Source organism: Rhea pennata, chromosome 5, assembly GCF_028389875.1.
Source record: "Rhea pennata isolate bPtePen1 chromosome 5, bPtePen1.pri, whole genome shotgun sequence".
Taxonomy (NCBI): Eukaryota; Metazoa; Chordata; class Aves; order Rheiformes; family Rheidae; genus Rhea; species Rhea pennata.
This window is the reverse complement of record NC_084667.1, coordinates 67050035-67073337: the sequence shown is the minus strand read 5'-3', so window position 1 is coordinate 67073337 and position 23303 is coordinate 67050035. Positions and strand designations below refer to the sequence as shown.

Here is a 23303-nt window from a genome sequence, read left to right as displayed (position 1 = left end):
ATGTTCCTTTTGGCTATTTATTCTCCATCATCTGCCCCTATGGAAAGCAGTCTGGCACGTGTGGAGGTGAAATAGCAGCAGCACTGAAGGGTTGCAACCAACGGCTGGTCCTTTGCATCACTATCACAAGTCTGAAAGTTCTCAGACTCAAGCTATCTTTCCCAGTTAGGTATTAACTAATAAGATACTGGCTAATGCCTGTTGAAGATGATAGTATTTTGAGTCCAGTACTTAAATTGGTCTTTACCCATATGCCAAAACTTCTGATCACATTCCCCAGCAGGGAGGCCACCACACTCCGGGGCTGGAGGACAGGAACATCAGAGGTGCTTTGTCTCTTGCCTTGGGGCACTGAACAGCCCCGGCCGTTACACTCACTAGCCTAGCCACGGCCTGGAGGATGCTAACAGAAAGCGTTCCAGTTGGGTCTCCCAATGGCAGGGCTGGAGGGACCCAGAGATGGCAGTCCTAAGGTAGGAGCAGCTCTGCTTCTGCCATCCTAACACGCATGAGCTGGTCCAGCTTGTTCTCAGAAACCTCCGAGGAGGCTGTGCAGTCTGGTGTGGTGCTTCCTGTTCAACAGAAACTTGTTTAACTGCATTTCCATTGCTGCAATTTAGATGCACAACTTTTGTTCCATTCAGTGTAGGTTTGGAAAATATGAAGCCTGCAACAGCCTGCTGCAGCCTTGAAGACTGTCCCCACAATCCCCCCCTCGACATTTTCTTCTCTCTAAACATCCCCAGCTTGTCCATTCTTTCCCTGACAACCAGTTTCCAGCCCTGCCATCACTGACCCCTCTCCCGCGTGCTCTGAACGTGGTTTACGACTGCCTTGATGGCAGGTGCCCCACACCAGCCACTGTCCTCCAGCTGAGGCTGTTCCCGGGCTGGGCAGAGCCTGCGGGTGCTTCCCAGGCCCTGGGCAATGCTCCTCCTCCCACACTCCAGGATGGAGCCTGCTCCCTCCTTCTCTGCCTCTTCATTTCAAGAGATCAGGAACAAACTTCCTGTACAGGCAGGATTTTCACAGTCACCTTTTATACCATTTCTTGCACTCTCCTCTGAGGTCTTTGATCCAGCCGAGCTGTTTTGACCTGCCCAAATAAACCACAGGGTATCATCTCTTCTGGCAAATACACCGCTAAATTATGCAGCCTTTAGAGTACACAGCAAACCTCTCTCCCTCCACTTCTCCAGCACATTTTTAAGAGGACACAGGTTATTTGTTCTGTTTTTTTTTTTCTAAATGTTGCTCTTGGCTACTATTTTAAAGTTCAAGTTTAATGGTGAATGTTTGACAAGCAGACAAAAGTGAAGTCAAATCTCCAGAGCCGTTCTGTGTACCAAGCACTCCCCAAGACATCAAAAAAACATGCTTAGGAGACTCAAGTGCTTTGCAGCAGCCGTGCTAAGCTCACGCTCACATCTCTGGGAAACAGCACCGAGCTCTAGGTTTGCTGCAAGCCCCAATGCGACGGAGGTGGAACTGCTCCTGAGAAAAGCTGAACATCACGCTCCAAGCTGGCCACCGTGCTTGCTGTAAGGAAGTGGTGAGGGAAAGGCAAGCAGGAAGGAAAGTGCCCAGCCCAGCATACGTCACCCCAGCTCACCGGGGGTTCACGAGATGCATGAAAAGAAGCCAGCTCTCAGGAGCTGTTTCCAGCACACATCACTAGGTGTTTATCTGCAGAGGGATCAGGAAACGGGGAAGGCAACAGTCAGCACAGCTCTAACCACTTTAAGGATCTAGGCCACATTGCTCATCCCCCTGCGGCCTCATCTGTACAGGAGATGAAATTCCTTTCTCTGCAGCACAACTCTGTCAGTAAATTAGTGAAATGAGCTCTAAAAACGTGACAGTTTTGTTGGTGTCTCTAGGTTTCCCTCTACCCCACCAGTGAGGAAATGGGTTGAATCACATGTACTATAGCCCTGGCCCTTTCTTTCACAACGCCAGGGCCAGCTGAACTGCATGCAAAAATCTCCTGAAATGGCCACGTTTTATGATTTAGTGCATTCACATGAATTAGAGCTGATAATGCCTTGCTGACACTAGGCTGCAAGGTGCAACTGGTCAGGAGGTGTTTCATCAGGAGGTGCCCCCTCTGCAGCAGGGTGACTCCCCAGGAGAAGTGCTGATAAACCCACCTGACCTACCCTGCCCCTCAGAGGTGGCACAAGTGCTGGGTGAATCTCTGCTTTGCTAGCAAGCACTGGGAAACAAGACTCCATTGCCAACAGAATATCAGCAAATTAGTAGTAATTTTATGCTTTCTGCTTTTAGTAAGATTGCTGGTATCAGACAGCCACAGCAGGAGGAGGAGGAGGGAAATGAAGATGAGATGCCCATGGATCAACTGGCCTTTCTGCTTCATACCCCCTCTCCAACAGAACCGAAAACCTGTCTCGAGACCAGCCACTTCTGATGTTTCCTCTCAGCCATGAGGCTCTTGCAGACTCCCGCGAGCACCCTGAGGTCACACTGGAGGTGAGGAGCTCCTGCTGGTACTGGAAGTGTTCCTCAAGCCTGAGAAGTGCAGCAGCAGCTAGCGGGACTGCAGGTTTGGCACAAGTTTTTCCTCATCTCCCTTTGAGGAAACAGAGGGACTTAGCCTCAGGTTGAGCTTACTAGAAAAACCCTCTCCTTCAGCTTTTGCTGCTGCTTCTAATTTTGCTGTGAATAAGAGAGGAAAAGAAAGCTGCAACTGAAACCCAACCCCCCACTCCAAACTGTGCTTCAATCATAGTTACAGTCGAATGCTCTGTGCATCCAGCTGGAATAAGTTATCAGCAGACTTCAACAAATCAGAAGTACAGAAATCACAGGAGTGTTTAGTCTTAAGTGATAAAGCAGCCTGAATGTCCTTATCTGGAACACACTTGCAGTGGGAGAAGTTATTAGTTGACTGTTACTGAATTCAGCATTTTTTGCCCCTGCTTCTGCTCTGACCTTCCCCTCCATCCTGACCTTGCCTATTTTCTATTATTTGAACACGAATTTGGGCTGCCTGGAGAGAGCTGAGCCTTGAGTTTGTTCCTGGGTTGTTAACGTTTGCTCTGCTCAATGGCTCGGTCTGGACACCTGAGACCATCCTTTCCTTGTGGGGTGGGATTCTGTTCCCAGCTGCCTGATCGTGGAGAGGAGGTGGACAGAGAAACAGGAGACAGCCCACAAAAGGGTCAGGAAGATGGTCAGGATCTGGAGCATGTGATGTGGGAAGACACACTGAGGGTGCCGGGTTTGTTTAGCACTGAAAAGAGAAGGGTAAGGGAGAACCTATTTGCACTCTTCAACTAAAGAGGGGCTGTGGAAAAGATGGAGCCAGATGCTTCTTTGGGAGCACCCTGGTAAAAGGCAAGGGCATAGGCTGCAACAAGAAAAAATCTGATTATATAGAAAACTTCACCACGAGGCTGATGAGGCACTGAGACAGGGCCCGCAGAGGCGTGAGAATATCTCCATCCTCAGAGATTTTGAAAACCTGACTGGACAAGGTCCTAAGCAATCTGATCTGACTGTGAAGGTGGCCTTCATTGACCAGAAGGTTGGGCTTGAGATCTCTCGAGTTCCCTTCCAAGCTAACTTTTTCTATGACCAAAGCTATATTACAAATAGAAAAGAGAGATGGTTAGCTTTCACCTTCCATGCACCCCTCTGTTCAAGCAGAGACGCTCCTGCCCGGTTGCACTCTGAGGTTTCAGTGCGGTCTGCTCCTGGGGCATTGCAGTGCCAGGTTTCCCAGCAGTGCAATGCTCAGGTTTCACATATTCCTCTGCTCAGGCGATTTTCCACTTTCCTCTCTCCTGGCAGGGGGAAGCTAAGCAGATCCATAGTGAGTATCTGCTCAGTTAAACCAACAAGCGTAGCCACTGCTGTGTTCAGGTGCATAGGACAGGGCTCCTTCCACCCTCCGAAGACGGCGCCAAGGGTAGATGCAGCACATCAAAGGGCAGGCTCAAGATATAGGATTTCATATTTGCTTTTAAGCACCACTTTAGAAATACTTCCCATCACCATGGATACCACAGCACTGAGAAAGCAACACTCACCACAACAGCCGCACAGACGCTCAGGTGGATGCTGCCAGGAAAGCACTTACAGCAGGCTGAGGAAGCTCAGATCTCAGCCACAGTGAAGGAGAAACACAGTAAATGCAGCCTCTCTCCTTGCTCAGCTCCTTACTCTAGGCAAAGGAGCCCAAGCCCCTAAATCTGGCTCCAGGTTTCCAAACTCTCCATCCCCACGAGGGATGTGCGTAGGGGGCATTTTGCAGACCCCTTGTTTGCCTTGGAATGACTGGGTGCTGGAGATGGCCTCAGCCAGGCAGCTCACTGTGCTGCAAGCCTCCTGCTCCCTAGCTGCCGCTTGCTCCCGGCAGCGAGGGCATGCTGAACAGCATTGCCCCAGGGAGCTCCAGACAGCCTCCAGCAGCTGCAGCACTTGGTTCCAGAGTCCATCAAATCAGTCTCTTGGGAAATTCAACGCTTTTTTATCTGTAGGGACTCAAAGGAGAAAGTAGCCCTCGCACCAAGGTGCACATGATCACCTCGAGGCTCCCAGGCAATCCCTGAGTAGGAGATACCTCAGTGACAGCCAACGGGGTGACACTGCTGGCGTCCTGCACGCTGCTGTAACCAGCCAAGGACTGCACAGGCAAGAGTTGCAAACAGCTCTTCTCCCCTCCAGGCCAAAAGACAAGCCTAGTTTCCTGCTGATCAAACTATGCAAGAAAGCTGGAGAAAGAGCTCTCAGAAAGGGGCTGTGAGCAAGGCAACACCTGTGAAGCGCAGGAGGTGGAGGGCACCAGGCTAGGTATGCTGTGTCTGAACCGAGGCGGTCTGGCCGATCTGCAGAGGAAGAGCAGAGAGCAACCCACGCCGTGACTCTTCAGCCGCTGTGAACGTGCACAGCTGAGAACAGACCCACAGTGATACACCAAAATTGCCAGTCCAGCAGGGCCCTGTGTGCAAGGACGGTGCCAGGCTTTGTCAGTCCAAACACCACCAGGGCAGATGATCAGAGAAAGGGCTGGGGAAAGAGAAAAAAAATGCTCTGAGCAGGCCGTGAAAAGCAGATGGGCAAACTCCCCAAAATACCTCACGAAAGCCAAACCCCTTCATCTATTGAAAGAGAGCTTCTCCTGTGGGACAGACCCGCTCCTCTGGTCTCCTCCCTTGCTGGCTCAGATGTTGCTGCGTCTATACTACAATTCAGAAGCAGGATGTGGCACAGCACAAGATGGAAAGCAGTAACTGGTGGAAGTAGCTGAATAGCAGAATCCAGATCCTCCAGAAAAGTGATTACCAAGCACAGCAAGGCACCTGGTACCTAGAACGAAGACAGAGGACAATTCAGGAATTTGGGAAATTGAGTAAGTGCAAAAATCTAAACCCTTGAGGATTTCCATTTTTAGCTCTCCTAACACAGTCCAGGAACAAGGTCTTTGAAAACCACACTCCTCCACCCTTGGAGAGATGTGGAAAAGAAAAGCCTCTTGAGCACCCACAGAAAGCTTTTCAAGCAAAATAAACCACACAGAGAAAGGCATAGATGGCAAAAGGCACTCAAAGGCAGTAGAGAACAAGGAAAAGCATAGACAGGAGAGGATGAGAGTCATTACGGAGAAGGCTAACCAAACGAACTGGATGGATTATGAGAAGATTGTAGGTCCATTAATAAAAAAGGAAGAATAAATCAATAATTCTGGAAGAGCTGAGCTAATGAGTGCCTTTAAAAATATTCTTTAATAAGAAAGGACGTATGGCTAATTAGGAAGTAATGAAGAACTTGTCAGTGTATCTACAGAGAGCAAGGAGGTGAGGGGGTTCAGTACTCAGAACTGAAGGATATCCAAATCACTGAAGCTGAGCAATATATCTTAGTGTCATGAGGAAAGCAGTTAATGGACTTACTGAATCATTCATGATTATTTATGAAGAAGCGAAGAATCTGGGAAGCACCAAGGGATGGGAGGAGGAATAATTCACATGCACTTCAGTAACAACATTTTATTTTATTTTTTTTTTTACAGGAAAGAACGAACTAACACCAGCATAGGGAGAAAAGGAAACAGAGTGTACAGCTCCAGAAATCTCTAGAGAATAAGGGCCTGTCTCAGTGTGGTGAGGATGGACCAGCTGCATGCCCATATGTCCTGCAGGACAAGGGCATGGACAGCAAAGCTCGTTGAATAAATCACTGTAAGGAGCTCCAAGCCTTACCACCTGGCCCTCACTTCTCTGCAGGGCTTCAGGAAACTTGGTTTCTGCAAGGACTTCAGACATGTGTTATTGGGATCTGCACATAGCCCGGTTAATGGAAAACAAAGTGAGAGTCCACCACAGGAATCAGCAACGAAAAGCAACAATTCACAATACATGAAGGAAGAACATCCTCAGCTTGGCAAACACTCTGTGAGGCCTGGCCAGAACCACTAACAGTAGGAATCAAAACAGCTCAAATACATCTCCCTGGCCATAAGTTCAAATAAGAAATGGATGAGAGCCCCAGTCAGGAAGAAAACAGAAGATTCACATAACGTAACCATCTTCAATCGTTGTGAAATGAAAAAGAATGCTTGGGAAATAGCAGAAAAAAAATGAAGTGTGCAAGAGGATGTCTGAGTGTTCACAACATGAATCCAGTTCAGCTGTGCAAGGACAGGTATCTCTCAGCTAGACTGAGAAGGTGGCAATGACCACGAAAAAATGGGGAGAGAGACAGCTCAGCAAAGGAAGAACAGTGGAGTAGAGCAGCTCTGTGAAGGACAGGAGAAACGAGGGCAACAGCAAGAGGAGGAAGCAGAGTGTTAGGGAGGACTAGCAAGCATACTGCATCTCAGTCCGAAGCACGCATCTTTTGCAAGACCCTGGTTATGTGCTCATCATTTGCAGAACTTCCTTCAGTCCATATGACATCTTTAAAAATCCTTATATATCTAACATTCGTTTCTGTCCTTATCTGGAATACCCCTTTTCTTATCCCTTACCTGGGATTAGAAACAAACATGGAGCAAGACGTCCAGCACTCTGAGGCACCAGGCAAAAACCCACTATAACTAACAGATGGGAAGCAGCAAAGGCTTGGGTGAAGAGTGACATAGAGTGGGGCCACAGCAAAGAGCTACCTCTCTCCATTGCCGAGTGCTTTGTGGGAAAGGAGTTTCCAAGAAGCCAAGGAAATAACACAGGAGACACAGAAGGGCTTGGGAAGATCTAACAGTAAAGTCAAGCAGCTTGTGACAGCGCAAGGAGAGCCGGGATGATACAGAGATGATCACGTGCTCCTTGGGAAGAGATAGCTGAAGGAGCTTTGGGGCAGCATTTGAGCATTCATAACAGAGGAAATTCATCAAGAAACTGGGAGGCTGCAGCAGATGAGACACAAGCCAAGGGCTGGACAAGACTCCTTGGTAGTGAGAAGAGAGACAGAACGACGCTAAAGCAGTTACAGAGGAAATCCAACCTTGGCTGGACCAACTCCAAACAGACATCCGAATTATGGGCCTAGGTGGTGGGATTTCGCATGAAGGTTACTGTGACATCTCCTAACTCCAAACAGGGCCCCTCTGGGTCACTTTGGGCAGCAGGCTACATCTCTGCTTTGAGAGCTCACCTGTGTCTGTGGGCTCCAAGGCAAATCAGCGTAGAAGACATGGGACTGCTGTTCCTAGTAGTGACTGTCATATGAAAACAAAACAAACCAACAGGAACATGTTAGTTTTAACCTGAGAGGTATCAAAATAAAGAGAAAAAGTACAGAAGCACTGCTAATTTAAATAGGCATGTAGGGAAGGGGGAATGAGAGACAGGTTTAGTTTACGGAAGGCACATCAAATGGTCATCTTAAATTTTAAGCTGCTTTGCGAAAAGCTGTGTACAGGATTAGCAGGCAGTATCTCGAATCCCAGACAAGGCTTTGCAGTATTTAGCTTTCAACACAACAGATGAAGAAAAGTCCTTTTATACAACAAAAATACAAACACATTTGGAAGTGATAACTCTGATATGTTTTATAGAAAATTTTTTCTTTAAAAAAAGTGTCTCTGGAGACTTTGTGCAGTCAGAGACCCTTCTTACTTCACGACGTCAGCAAAAGCCCCACTCCCTACCACTCTTTCCACTTACATGAGGTTTTTTTTAAAGCCATTGCTTTAGCAGAAGGGAAAAAGAAGTCTCTTTAAACTTGCCCTGTAAGGATCTGAAGTTCTTGGCAAGACAACTAATTTGATAATATTTATAAATTCAGCTTCAAACACAGCACTAACTGGCAAACCTGCAGTGCTAGTATATAGCATCTTGGGACCTCTGAATTGCCACCTCCTGCTCTGCCACAACACAAAAACTTTAAGGGGGATGGGAGAGGACCTCCAGGCGTGGAAAGCAAACACACCAGAAGTGCTGGCAGAAGCTGGAAGCAGCTTGTTAAAATGCTCTTTGTTCTCCCTGCTGCTGTGCTACATGGATGAGCAGCAAAAGTGAATCTCAAAGGTAAGTTCACTCCTCCTGCTACTTAAGTCTGGTTTGGTGCAGCAAGGAGCTCAGTGGTAAGCAAAGATACCTGCTCATGGCAAGATGCAGCTAAGCAGCAGTCTGCATGTATTCAAAAGGGGCTTCAAGCAGTGTGACAATGTCCAAAGATGCTATGAGAATTTATCACAAATAGACTTTTGCCGATATAAACACCCCAGCCACGAGCTACTGGTTGCATCAAAAGCTGGGGTATCAGGTGAATGGATGTATACATGCACACAAAACACCCACAGCCCACATCTGTCTTTTGCATGGGCCTGGCTGTATAAAGGCTGTTGGAATAACAGAGGCACAAGGAGCTGATCTCTTTTCACCCAAAAAAGTCTCTTGCTGTGGCACCCTGCCTACTGCACCCTCTGTACTTCAGTTCCTATACAGGCAAATTTTGTGTTCCCATCCTTGAAACACTCCAGCAAAGACCATCTCCCTTCCTCGTCACCAGTGACTCTGCGCCCCTCCACCAGTTCCTCCCTGCAGTATCCAGCAGGAACCCTTGGTCTTTGCTTGCATGGCCTTCACAAGTGATCCACGCCTGGCCCCATGTCCTTCAGAAGCTGTTGCAGGTCTGATACTGGCAACACTTGCCTTTCTGTTTCTTGATTTTCAAAGGAAGCAGCTTTTTCTCCATGCTTGTGAGCAGCTCCATGCACCCACACCTTGTGTTACACCTCTGTCCTCCTTTAGGATTTCTGCTGCAATGTCTATGAAGCAAATCAGAGCAGCAGGGAGCACAGACCCTTCCTTGTCCACTGATCAGCAGAGCTTCATTAGGGACATCCACGTGGTGCAAAGAGCAGTGTACAGACTCCTACAGATGTCTGGGCCGGTGCATCCATGCCGCACAACCCAACAGAGGATCAAGCTAGGAACAGACCTAGTTTAGCAGGATTAGCCCAGTGCTCTGCCTGAGCTCATTACCTGTGCTCTTAATTAGCTCACATCTAGGCAGCTGAGGTGTCCCTGCCACAGCCCCTTGGGCTCTCTGGTTCCAGGATTCACATGCCCAGAACGAGCTTGGGCTTGTCCAAGCATTGCCCTGCGTGCTTCATCCCGTCTGCACCACCCCGCTGCGTGTCCCAGACAGGGACAGGGCACCGCACAGGCCAGTGCACACGCGTCCACCCCCAGCACTGCGGGCTCCAAAGCACGAGGGCTGTGAAGAGGCTGCGGTTGCTCATCGAACAGCTCGGGAGCAACAAAGGTCGAAGGCTCTGAACACAAAAGCCAAAGAAAACAAGGATTTCTAATGTAATACTAGAATGTTGTTTGTTTCATCTTTTTTTCTAAAGGCACTTTGCAAAGCTAGGTGGTAAACTACAGAAGGAAAATGCCAGAGCCTGTTTCTTGAGAGGGAGGTTTAGGGAAAATGCATCTCTCCTAGTTTCATGATGAAGTGCGGCGCTGCTGTAGGACCACCTGACTCCGCAGCCCCGGAGCTCCCATTCGCAGCGCAGGTGTGCAAGGTTTCTGAACGGTCGAATACCCAGCAGAGCTCCTGAAGCCCAGGGAGAAATCCCAAAGCGTGCAATTAGATTGCAGCTTCGATCCTTGAAGATTTTGCCTTTTAACTGTATTTTTATTTAAAATTACGGCCAATTCCAAGGGAAAAATCAGCTCATTAGCAGAGCTCACCCAGGCCTGTCCTTCCGCTCCTTCTCTCGAGCGCCAGGAGGGGGCTTGCAAGGCTCCCCGCAAAGCAGCTGCAAAACGCACGTGCTGAGCACAGCAGTGCTTCCAGGAGCAACCGTGCTGCAGGCTCTGGCCATCACGGGCACTTTCACCGGGCAAAGGCACCGAAGCAGCATGTGTGTGCCACACCACGGGAAGAGGAACGTATTTCATGATGCCTAGTGCAACAGCCCCAAAATAAAAGTCAGTTTTGCAAAGCACCTAAAGCATTTGCTTGAACTTCAGCATGGCTCACTAAAGCCCTGCTCAGAAAAGCACACGAGCGTGCGGAAGTGCCGCGCGGAGCCGGGGCCAAAACCACTTCACAGCCGCACAAAGGAGCCCTTCTGCCTCCCAGTCCTTTTCTTTGCCTGTCACCCTCGGATTATATCATCTTCTGAAAAAAGACTGACTGTATCCTGCCTTGTCTAGGGCCAGGGATGTTACTGGTATTCAAATTACAGGCTATAAACTATTATCTGTCACTCCGAACACGTGCATTAGAAATATCCATATATCAACTCTGTCTTGGAATAAATATCAATACTTTACTGCAGAGTTATGCAGTTGCTACTTTTAAAATATTCTCCGTAACAAAGAGGTAGTTTAATGTATTTATGCACACGCAAAATTGTAAATGCAATAAATTGTTACATAAACTGTTATAAAAAATTACCTACCAATTGCATATAAATTTTCAGCATCAAAATCCACTAATCTTACCCTGAAGGAGTAAATTGCTTCAAGTTAATATGGTTATTCCTGATGACAGAGACCACTTTGCATGAATGAAGGTGGCAGAATCTGGCCTTAAATTGTGCTCTCAACACACATCTGTGACATTACTTATATTCAGAGATGTCTTGGCTTCTTCAGATCATAACTGTAAATCAAGTCAGAGACCCCAAGCCAAGTAAACTGTCTATCTAAATAAAATGACAGCAATATAATAAAAATTGATTTTTGTAAACATTTTGCTGAGGTTAAAAGCTTTTCATAGAGACAGTCATTAGGAACATAACTCTGCTCCAAACCCCTGGTAAGCACATATTTATTAATAGCTCATACATTACAGTGGAGCCTTAGACATCCTAAATCAGCACAGCTCCACCGAATTCAACAGTGCAATGCAAGTTCTCACCAGTGGATGACGTTGGTCCCGTAAGCTTCATTATACTTAATTTAAATCAGATGTATTGGGGCACATCTAAGTACAGTGGATGTTTTTTCCTGGGTACTGGAAAGAGGCTTCAGAAGGAAGACACTGTGAAATACAAACCCTGCTGCGATGTGAGCAATTTCTGGAACAACTCAGCACACGGTGACTGCGTAAATATAAACTCTACTCCTCGTGTGCCTTCTTTTCAGATTGCACCTTATTTTGCTGTTTATATTTTACAAACAGATAAAAGACACATTCACCAGAACAGAATTATTCTCTGACTAGCTTGTCTACCTGAAGACAATTCTGAATAAATCACACTGCCTGGCAACCTTCAGATAACCTTGGTGATCTCTGCTGGAAACCAGTGGTCCTCACACTGAACGAGGGAATGCTCCAGTATCCCAGCCTTCTAATCCCAGCTTCTGGATTAAATATGAGCTCAACTCACTTATTTTCTGGCTAGCACCTTTCCTTTCATTTGACAAGGTAATTGCTCTCTGCAGTAGAGAATTTCCACCCAATTAAACGGAAGAAAACCAAGGAACCTTTGCAACACTGGGGGGATGATGAAGCACTTGGATGCGTGCTACCGACTGCACAGACATCACTGAGTAACGATCGGCTAACAGCGCCCCATATACTCAACGAGGTGGCAAAGAAAAGTCTCAGATATGACTGACACTTTTGACTGTGGATGTCTTGGCTTGTAATCTGCTGAACAGTGCCTCTCAGGGCAACCAACTTCACCACTGCCGCGGAGAGTGCTCGTGCAGGGACTCGGGGTGAATCACCGTGTGTTTCATATTATGCTTCACATGCCTGCTAGGTGCCACATGCTCAAGCTGGGCAAACAAAAAATTCCTCTGGTTTTGCAAGGCTACGTAGGTCAACCGTTGGGTTTCTGTCAATTCTCATCACGTTTACCGAATGGAGGCAGGAGGAATCGCTGAGGTCAACGGCACTAGATCGGCATGACCCACTTGAAGCCGTAGTCGTATCTTAAGACTTGTAAGTTCTGCGCATTTTGCATTTCCAAACCCATCTGGCTGACTTCAAACTGCCAAGCTGCCCCTCCCTCCCAAATCCCTGTGGGGCCGAGCACGAGTTTCGAAGAGCCCAAGACTCTCAGACCTGCCACGACGCACGACAGTTCCCGTAATTTACGGCTTTACGAAGCCAGACTTACGGCATATGGCAGGAAGGTCCTTTATTCGACCACGTGCACGCTGCTGTGGTCATGACGTAAGTCATTGCCCCGACTTTCCTTTTGTCCGATCACCGAATGAACCGAGATGCCAAACGCTTAGTGCACGTGCTCCTGCAGAAAGGTAACCTGCGCTAATTGCCACAAATTACCTTGCGCAGTGTCATTCTCCTGACATTGCCTCTGCAGAGTCGCAAACAAGCCCGAGAATGCAAACAGCTCCATAAAAGTGTCCCACATTCCCCACCAAGAGTGATGCAGTGGAAGAATCAGGTAGTTACATCAGGTATCCTGCTAATTCACACATCACTAATGCTTTAAACAGGCTATTCCCCTCTTCCCCCCCTTTTTTCTTCCAGAGAGCGAGAGAGAAGGGTCACAGGGAACAGATCACGCTAAGGGAGTGAGACACTTAAGTCGATGAATTGATGTCAGTTTACCCCAGCTAAGAAATACGGCAGGAGACTGGGATGAAGTAGTGAGATCATATTTTAAAAGCAAGTGCTCTTTATTTCCACTGCTTCTGAGACCCCAAAAGGAGCCATATTTAGCTTCCCAACACTGCCTACTCTCCAATAAAGATTTACCATGTAGCTGCAGCACTTACACAACTACAAAACATAGAAATCAAACCTCTAAAACACAAGCTAAAAGCCAGCTAAAGCACTACATGAAATATCACTGCAGCTCCCTGAGCTTTGACATTTTTTTCCATGAAAACCTACTAATGCAAGTCTCAGAATATCACCAAGAAGACACGGCTTGCTTGATCTTTCTCTTGTTGTATTCCACTGTGCTCTTGCTCACTATGCAAGAGCTGCAAGAGAGCTGAACAAAACTTCTGCCTGAGCAGAAATAGGGCTGATTCAAAACAAAAAACAAAACCAAAAACCCCACATACACCGGTTCTCATGGAAATCATGGAAACTGTCCTCCTTCCAAGGCAGCCAGAAATTCAAAGCCATTTGATGAACACTGGAGTCAGTGTACCTGCCCAAATCATAACATGAATCTCTAGTTCAAGAACGTCCAAGCAGAGTTTTAGTCCCATCAGACAGAGCTCCTTAAAAATCCCTTTACAGCTATGGGAAAGAGGCACATTTCACCTGCGGGCAGTTAAGAAAGGAGTCAAACTTACCCTATCAAATCACATTCCACTTTTCCTGGTTCTTCCTCAGCTGCTGAACTCTTGCAACTGCAAGGTGAGAAAGGAGAAAGCAGCTGATAACCTTCAGTGGGCTCCTATCTCAGCTCTCCTCCTCTCTCCTTTCTCCCCTGTAACTGATGCTTTCCTCCATAGGCATCATGCAATGACAGGAAACATCCCCACGGCCCAGTAGCATGGTAACTTTCCTCTGGGATGTACCTTCAGCTCTCAACTCCCCAAGGTACCACCCCTCAGGCCCACCAGCCCTGGGGCACAGCAACAGGAGCTGGAAACCAGCTGCAACAGGCTTCTGCTCAACCTGGGATGTGCCAGGTCTGCCCAGCATGTGCCTAGGGGAGGCGTGGACAAGTCACCTGCCAGCTAGACACGAAGGAGAGACCTTCCTCGGAGCTGCTTGCAAAGTGTCCTTCACCTGGCACCACAATGGGAAATCAACAGAGAGCCTAACCACTGCCCGAGTCGCAGATGTATTGACGGATCAGTCATCTGGTTCACGGCTTCAGAAACGCAGCACTGTACACACAGTCGATACGATCAAACAACCCTCTTGCCCCAACCTTCAATTTGCGCTGCCATCTGCCATCAGCAGAACAAAGGGGAAGGAGCACAGCTCAGCTGCCTCCATCCCACCGAGTGGCCAGAGGACAAAATTCAAGACAACGTGCAGAACAAGAGCATACGATTTTCTAGCCAATAATGAGTTTCAACTGCTGTGCTCTGGAGGAGGGTGAGAAATAATCTCATAGATGAGAAACCGTATCTACACACTTGCTCTGAATCACAGAGCTGTGGGCTGATCATGGCACAGACCTAACACGCATGCAGGTCCTTGTTTCCTACGTCAAGATGGAAGAAATGTTGCTAAGGGATGGGTATGGGAAAACTCTGCCCTTTTGAGCCGCACAGCTGAGCGCTGCCTTCTTTGCAGAGTGCCGAGTTGTTTTTTTGCAATGGCATGACTTGAACCGCTGCTGCTCTGCCTAGAACAGGATCTCACGGAGAGCTGGCTGTAGATTAAAAGTGGCATTAAGAGGTAGTCAGCTAAACTACAAAGAGACAACAATAAAATACATTTTGGGACAACCAAAAAGACATTTTGACTGCTTCCTCAGAGAGTAAGACTAAGACTTAACTAGCATTGCTGTGAAAGTCTTGAGGCTTGTTTTACACTTCCATCTTGCACTTTGCCAAAGAAAGAGAGCTGTGTTCCCAGGAAAGACAGTGCGATCTGTCATCCCGAGCCAAGGGACAATTCAAGTCCTTATATAGCATGGAGCTAATCCGACGCTGTTTGCACATCAAGGGCTCTCACTAATTTGCCATTCCTGATGCCTCAGCTCGAGAAAGCATTTAAGTCATGCCCTTAAATCTCTGTGACTTCAATTTAAAACTAAGCTTGTACATAAGTGCTTTCCCAAGGAGCGAGGCTGGAGAGCTGACGCTCTCATTATGTTCCTGATGGGATTTCACCCAGCACTGACTGCTACGGTGCCCTCTGCATTGTTGGAAGTCCTCAGCATATTTCAACATTTAGCAGGAGGTACCTGGTTATTAATTTATATTAGACAATGATGAGGCTGCTGGAGCTAATGAAGCGGGAAGTGCTAAACATACACTTGTTAAGAGAGAGCTTGAGACAGCTAGGGCAGTCCAAAGCACAGAAAAAGGGCAGAAAGGATGCTACACGAGTGCGTTATGCAGGACCACAATGCAAATCCTCAGCAGAGCGGGGAAAACTGACCTCTGGTCACAGCCACAAGCCCACCCCTTCTCTTTCCAGCACCCCCAGAGAAATGCTGCTGCCAGTTTTCCCTTCCCCAGCACAGTATCAACAGCGGCAGCCACGCTTGCCAGCCTTCTCCGACTCCATCCCTGCTTTGGGCTGAATCGCTGGGCACTTTGCGCTAACACAGCACAGTGTTGCCAGGAACAGCAGCAAGGAAACAGTGGCTCCAGCCCCAAAGCAGTACCTCTTGTTCTTGAAATCAATAAGCAGGTTTAGCAAGAACCACTTGCCTGATAACCCTCCATTCTCGCAGCTCTTTATATTTCAGTGGAGAGAGCACAGCATAAAGTCAGAGAAACACAACAGGAAAGCACGGCTTTGCAAACAACAGCTCGCCATCGAAACCAGCCCTCTGCGCCTGCCTCTGCAGGGAGCAAGGTCATCCCCAAGCAGAAAGCCCACTGGTACAGGGGAGCCCCAGCTAGCAGAAAGGGGCACAAAAGCCCGGACACCGAGCGGCCGGCCGGCCCAAGTGCTGCACCAAGCACAGCAGCTCTCTTCATTACCCGCAGCTGGCACCTACACAGGTCAAGAGGTAAAGAGAGGGGGAGGAAGGTGGTGAAGTTGGACAAGTGCGTTGGCTGAGCTAATGCACGTCACTAGGACCGCAGAAGGGCGGCTGGAGCGCGCGCTGGCCATCTGCTCCGGCTGGGGGCCCCACCAGGGCCGCCCCACGCTGGCGGCACTTCAGTGGTGCAGGAAGCCTGCAAACGCCCTTGTCTCACTGCGCACGAAAATGCCTCTGGACTACGTACAGTGACATCTACCATCATCTTTATCAAGTCCTCTTAAACAAAGGAATATTTGTTACGTGTGACGACAGAGGGATTTCATCAGAGAGGACCCAAGTGCTGCAGGTGGAAAGTGGCTCTAGTCCCCAAACCCCCAGCAAAGGCTTCAACAAGGAACACCACGGATGCGCTGTGCACCCTCCAGCTGCAAAAATAACCGTGCGCCTGCGTTAAGTCACCCACACCAAACAGCCCTGTCGCAGGGAGCCGAGCCGGGAGAAGGCAACGGCCCGTGTAAACCCAGAAGGGCCAGCCAGGGAAAACGGGAAACGCGAAACTACGTGCGAAGGCCTGACAAAGAAAAGGCGCACGGAGCGCTTTGGTTTTAGGATGCGACGTGCTTCCGAAGTTCACACAGTATTTAGTTCACATCCGCCAGGGGTTCAGGCAGTTAGGCCTCCTTCCCAAACCGCCAGCCCCAGCGCAGGCACGCGGGTGGGGATCTCCATCAGAACACCCGGTTCGGACCCGGTTTTAAATCCATCAGCTGATAAAAGGCTCGAAAAGGGAAAGAGGCAATTAACGCCGATCAGAAATCCCTCAACTGTTAGATCCTCTCCAGAGCACTTTCTGCTGACTGCTGCTGAACTGAGTGTTCACCTGGTAACACGTCCGCATTCCCGCAACACCGGCGATTCCAGGGCATCTCAGCGCACCCCCAAGCCTAGCTCACACTGCAGCTGCTGCGTCCCACATCGGCACCACTCCTTGCAGTCAAGGATCACAACACTCGGCCCTGCTGCTACGACCGGACGCTGACCTGAAATAATTTCGGAATGAACTTGGTCTTACTCTTTCCAGCAAGAAATTCTGCTCTGCTCTTTAACCTGAGCCTCCGCTGAGTTTCTTCAGCCAGCTCCGGGACACCCAGGCTGTCCTCCAAAACCCAGAAATCTAGGAAATTCCTTCAAACTTCAGGAAAAAAATGAACACATCTCCAAGTGATAGCTGCCAAAACCCCAGGAAGTATAAGACTACTCAGATGCTCTAAAATGTTTTTTTTTTCTTTAAAGTTATAACGTTATAGTTATTAAAATAATCGTATATTATTGTGGTGACACATAGCAGGATTTTGTAATAATATGCAAACCAAGTTCTGGAAAGTGACACCAAGCAAGTTTTTCCCTTTAAAAATCTGAACTTTGAGGCCTGGTTTATGCATCTTGTGAAACTTAAAAAATAATCAGCAATGCTTTTTTTTTTTTTTTTTTTCCCTCACTCTAATGTCATTTACTTAACACCAGGTGCTAAGTTTGCTCTGGTTGCTAATTCTCCTAGCATCCGGGCTGAGGACGAGGACGTAGCAAGCAGGGGACTCCCTGGGTGACACACTGCCACCTGTTGAAATCTCCAGTAGAGGAAGCCGAGCAGCATCTCCATGGGCTGTTTTTTCAGCCTACCTTACCTGAGGTTCTCCTGACTCACACCATAGTAAATGCAGCAAAAAAACAAAAAAACAAAAACAAACAAACAAACAAAAAAACAACTAAAAAACCCCCCCATCAGGTCAATGGGAACATTCATTCATAAAGCAGCTAAGAAAAGAAAAAAAATGCTAGTATTGTGTGCGGGGCGGGGGGGGGGGGGGATGAAAAAGGCTATTTAAGGAACACAGGAATTTACTGCAGGAAGACAGATCCCACCTGACACGAGGCTGCACGCTTAGACATTAAATGCCTTTGGGGAGGCTGAGCTCAGACGGTGCAACCCAGTACATTCCTCCGAAGTCAGTGTCTTTTAGGACTCCCCAGTGGAACCAACGAAGCAACACTGATTTACCCCAGTTTATGAGATGGCCCTGGGCCCGTTTTCATTTGCAAATAACCAAGAGGATGTCTCCTGGCAGCCAGAGCTACACACACACTCCCAGGACGCCTTGTAGAACTTGCTGTACCAAATTGCCTTTGATTAATGGGATATTCATGGGTGCTTGTTATTTCGTTAGCTGTGGATGCATGCAGGGGCAAATGCTGTCTGTAAGAAAGCTGTACTCTAAATAAAGGCCAAGACTAATAGAGCAAGGCAGCGTCGCCTCCACATCCTAAACAGGCGCAAATTGGTGTAAATCCATTGACCTCGCTGACATTTGCTTTTCTCTCACTTCAGAGCATCTCAGCTTGTTTTCAGCTCTCGGGATCAGCCAGCAGAAAGCAGAAAAACAATCAGGAATGTTGTTTGACATTGCTACAGAAGGACATGAGAGATTCTGCAATTACAGGATGGAGCAAGTATGCTGGGATTCAGCCGTCAGACCGAGGCTCGGGAAAGCGCGCTGCTTGCAACAGGAAAAGATTAAAGATTCTCATCGCTTCCCTTTTAGCAGCAAATATTTTACTTCAGAGTGCAAACAGATCTTTGTCAGGTAGCAACTCCCTGGATATCCCTGACAAGCCCTTTGGGCTAAAGGAATTCCTATGGGCTAACAGCAGTATGTTCACCACGCCACAAGAAAGCAATTCCCCACAAAAGCTTCTCTAGCAGCTAACATAAAGAAGGTCCAGCCAAGCGAGCCAGCGAACCACGCCGTCTCCTTCGCGCTCCCTCGGCTCTGATGCCCACCATCTCACAGGCAGACACTGACGGGCACTAGCAGTGCTCTTCACTCTCTAGTTCACCCCCGATGTGCAAGCCAGCTGGAAGTTATGCTTGGTGCACACAGGTTTTCTGATTCCTGAAAGAAGAGCTCACCCTTCACCTCTTACCCTACCCGCCACCCGCGCCAGCGCAGTCTGGATGAGCAGAAATCCACGTTACACCTCTGCTAATTAGCCACTGACTGCTAACAGCCATCACAGCTGATTCAACGGAGTGCAGCTCTCTTTTACGGGGCTGCTCTCTACCACGATCTGTGCAGACACGCAGCTGGGATTTGCAATCAGAGGGCAGTCTGTGTTTTCAGCCTGGTCAATCCCAGTTAAACCTCACCTGAAGTACAACTGAGAGCTCTGTGCGTCTTCCACTGAAGTCAAGGTCTGTTTCTGCTTCACTGCGAGGGGGACGTGACAGGTCATCTAACCTGCTTCACCGCATCCCCCAGCAAAGGGAGCGCCTTGCTCGACTGTCTGAACAGCACTGCTGCCCAAAAGGAGGGCAGAAGCTTCCGCTGCTGCTGTTCACCACAGGATCACTGTCCTTTTCAGCCCCTGAACACTCACGAAAGGACGTCACTGCTCTTGAATCCTTGTTATAGAGAGCACCCAGATATAACAGCCGTGGGCAACAACCTGACACCCTACAAGAGACAGCCAGGAATAACCACTCTGTCACTCTCTCTCCAGTGCCTAACCCAGAAAGCTTTCAAATCTGCTTAAAAGAAAGCTCCTATCAGAAGCCTTGAACTTCTGGGAGACCTTTCCAACATGTATGTATCAGCAAGGGTGAAACATTTTTGTCTTAGACAGAGCTTAATCAGTTGATGGATGGGGTTTCCGGGCTTTCAGAAATAGCTGGAGACTCGACTGTGTGACCCTGGAGGTCCCTTCTAGTCTGTCTGTATATACAATCATTAGCAAGCTGCTGAGCCTACACTCACCACACACTTCCCAGCAAAAGCAAGAGGGACTCAAATGTGCAAAGAATACATGATTCAGCTCCATCTTGTGTTTTTGCTTTTGACATGACAAGTGGCACTACAGCTTGTCAGGAAAAATCCAGACAGCTGCAATACATGTATAAAAGTGGGACAATTCAGATTAAAAACACATTTTCTCCGCATTACTCCTCTCCCAACAGCTGTCCTGAACGGAAGATAGCAAGAGAGAGGATTTCTCATTATCTCTGTCCAGCTTGAAAATTTTAGCTCCCTGAATTATGCTTTATTGTGCCTCAGTGCAGATTATTTTGAAATAATCATCTGCAAGAACCATGCAATCAGTACTCTTTCAGAGGAAAGCAGAAATCGGGTCAGTTCCCGAAGAGTTCTGTGAAGAGCTCTTTGGTCTCCCTTCCAAGGCAAAGCACACAGCATTTAACAGTGATTGCTTAGGGCCCAGAAATCACATCCTGACTCATGAATACAGCATTCAAGAACAACAGCTCATCAAGGAGCTCTCAGGTCATCACAGACTTCAGCAAGAATCACATTCTGCTCATGTCAAAAATTAAGAGTATAGATGTATTACAAAGAATATTTTGCATGGAGTCATGTTGTAATCACCGAAGAGAAGTCAAGAGCCAACTCCACCATTCTTATGAGCTGTAAGTACTTGTTACAACCACCTCTTCCCACCAAAAAGATCCAGCATATAGGAACAGTCACCTTTTTGGTCATCAGCGGCCTGTCCTTGAGCCAGATCTTGCCCTACGATGTGCCCTCCAAAAACGTGCCTGCCAAAGTCCCAGTGAGTTTTGGGACTTGCAGGAGGTTCACCAGCTCAAATCCACGGGTGGTTTGGTTCTTAAGGCCCAGTCCCAGCTAGGATAAAGCTTCAGATATGAATAGCCTCTCCCTTTGATTTTGTTACACAACATCTCAGGAAGCGCTTTTGAGCATAGGCTGTGTAGTCATTCACGTATACAATAATATCACATTTGACTCTTCCTAAGGAGCACTTAGCAGGTATTGCTTGTGTTGACACATCAACGAAGAGGAGCTCCTGCGCTTCCGTTAGCAGGTGAGCAGTTAGGCAGGCTGTGGCACACCGTGGCACCTGTGCCGAACACTGTGAGCACCACTGCCATGAACTTCAGCAGCAGCTGTGGCATCACACGTGCACCAACGGGGCTGCGTGAGGCACGGAAAGCCACGCAGGACACTCAAGGAAGGAATAAGGGTGTCATGACAAGTGATGGCTTGTCCCTGTCGGCGTCCGCTGACTCAAGACATCACACAGAGCTGCAGCTCAGTGGCCTGCATCCTCCACGGAGCCACGCACGGCCACACACCGTGCCAACACACGGCATACATAGAGGTGTCCCTAGAAAGCAATTCATTTGAACCCCTTCCAGCAGGGCACCATGCATAGCTCCCTGCCTCCTCACCACAGGTCTCCCCACCTGCTCCTGCCAGTGCGAATCTGCTGGAGCGGGGGGCAATTATTGCAATGTTCACCCAAGGAATGAAGTGCATCCTCCTGCGCCCTGTCGGCCCACATCCAAGTCACTTCTGCCCCAGTTCCGCTGGAGAGGAGCGAGGGGTTACCAGCAGGGGCAGGGAAGGGGGCAGCAGGGTGGACCTGGGCGAGCTAAACGCCGCAGCAATCGCTGCGTCTCCCTCTGCAGCGCCGGGACCCCTGCCTGCGGCGAGGACAGCGCGAGCGCATGCCGGAGAGCGGCTGATCAGCATTCAGCGAAACACACAGCGACTGTGCTGCCCACTGGCTCGCCTGCCATCCCTCCTCCTCCTCCTCCTCCCCCCCCAAATGACTCAGTGTGCGGGAGGTGGCAGCAGCCCTCCTTCTGCACAGCGCCCTGGCGCTGCATCCCCCGGAGGAGCCTTCACGCCTCCCTCCTCGCAGCGGCATCGCTCCCTGTTGCTATCCCGGCTCCTCCGCAGCGTGGCCGCTCCGCACAGCCCTGGGCCAGCCCCGCAGGCCTGGCCGCTGCTCGGCCCCGAGGAGAACGGTTGAGGTTGGCAAGGACCTCTGGAGACCTTCCAGCCTAGGGCCACCTAGAGCAGCTCGCCCAGGAGCGCGGCCAGACGCGCTGCGACCATCTCCAAGGACGGAGACGCCACAACCTCTCAGGGCGACCTGCGCCAGCTCCTCGCTGGCTCGCACGGAGACCGCCCGGCAGCGGCCCGGCCCTGCACGGCCCGGGCAGGCGCAGGGAGCCCCCCGGGGCCCGGCCGGCCGCCCGCCGGCGCGCTCACCTTGTGCAGCTTCCACATGGCGCCCAGCGCCTTGACCTCGTGGCTGGAGTGCTTGCCCTCCTCGAGGCACTGGTAGCAGACGGGGCTCTTGCACTGCACACAGTACATGCTGTGGTTCTCCAGCTCGTGGTCGGTGCAGGTGGAGATCTTGCGGGGGCTGAGGCGGCGGCTGACGCGGCCCTGGGCCGGCGGCACCAGGCGGTGCTTGGCCAGCGGCCCGCGGGGCGGGTGGCAGCGGAGCCGGCAGGGATCGCAGTAGAAGACGTCGCACTGCTCGCACATGACGGCCGCCTCCTTGGGCGCCTTCTCGCAGAGCTGGCAGCGCAGCGCCGCCGCCTTGCCCTGCTGGTAGCGGTCGATGACGGCCTCCAGGAGGCGGTTGCGGGGGAAGCCGCGCAGGCCGCGCTCGTCCAGCCCCAGGCTGCGGTGGCACTGCGGGCACGTGAGGCAGGCGCTGCGCGGCGGCGGCGGCGGCGCCAGCGCGGCGGGCGGCGGCGGCGCGGCCGGCGGGAACACGCGCACGCCGTTGGGCGACTTCTGGCACGGCGTGGTGGGGGCGCTGGCGAAGCCGCCGTAGGAGCCGTAGCCGCTGTCCGCCTCGCTGTACAGGCTCATCTTGTCCAGGTCCAGGTAGTCGTAGTCGGAGGCGGCGGAGCCCGAGGCGCGGCGGCTCTGCGGCGACTCCGACTCCGGCGTCTGCACCAGGATGTTGCGGGCGCACGCCTGGCACAGGTTGTGCGAGCAGGGCAGGATGATGGGCTCCCGGTAGAAGGAGCCGCACACGGGGCATTTCAGCTCCTCTTCCATCTCTTCCATAGGGGGGGGAGAGGGCGGCGGCGCGGCGCCGCTCAGCGGCCGCGGGCGAGCGGGAGCGCGGGAGCCGGAGCGACCTGCTGCCGCCGCCGCCTCGGCGCCGACTGCCGCGCCGCCACCGGCCGCGCCGCGCCGCCCCGCCCCGCGCGCCGCTATTGGCCCGCCGCGCGCGGAGCGGGGGCGCGCGGAGCGCCGCTATTGGCTGCGCCGCCTGCCCGTCCTCGCGGCGGGGCGGGGCGCCCCTCGCGGCGGCCGCGGCCGTGGGGCGCCGCGCCGTGTCTCCCCTCAGGGCGCCGCGCGCGTTTCGCCTCAGGGCGCCGCGCGCGTTTCCCCTCAGGGCGGCGGTGGCGGCGGGCAGCCGCGCC

The 23303-nt window shown here is 50.4% G+C and overlaps 1 protein-coding gene across 1 annotated transcript in view; it reads right to left on the bottom strand.

Annotated features, from left to right (window-relative positions):
- TRIM9 (tripartite motif containing 9) overlaps positions 1-22941 on the bottom strand; it is a 74202-nt gene extending 51261 nt beyond the window's left edge. The window contains exon 1 of the mRNA XM_062576400.1: positions 22126-22941. Within this exon, the coding sequence (XP_062432384.1) occupies positions 22126-22941 (816 nt within the window). The remainder of the gene's footprint in view (positions 1-22125) is intronic.
- Positions 22942-23303: the final 362 nt, after the last annotated feature.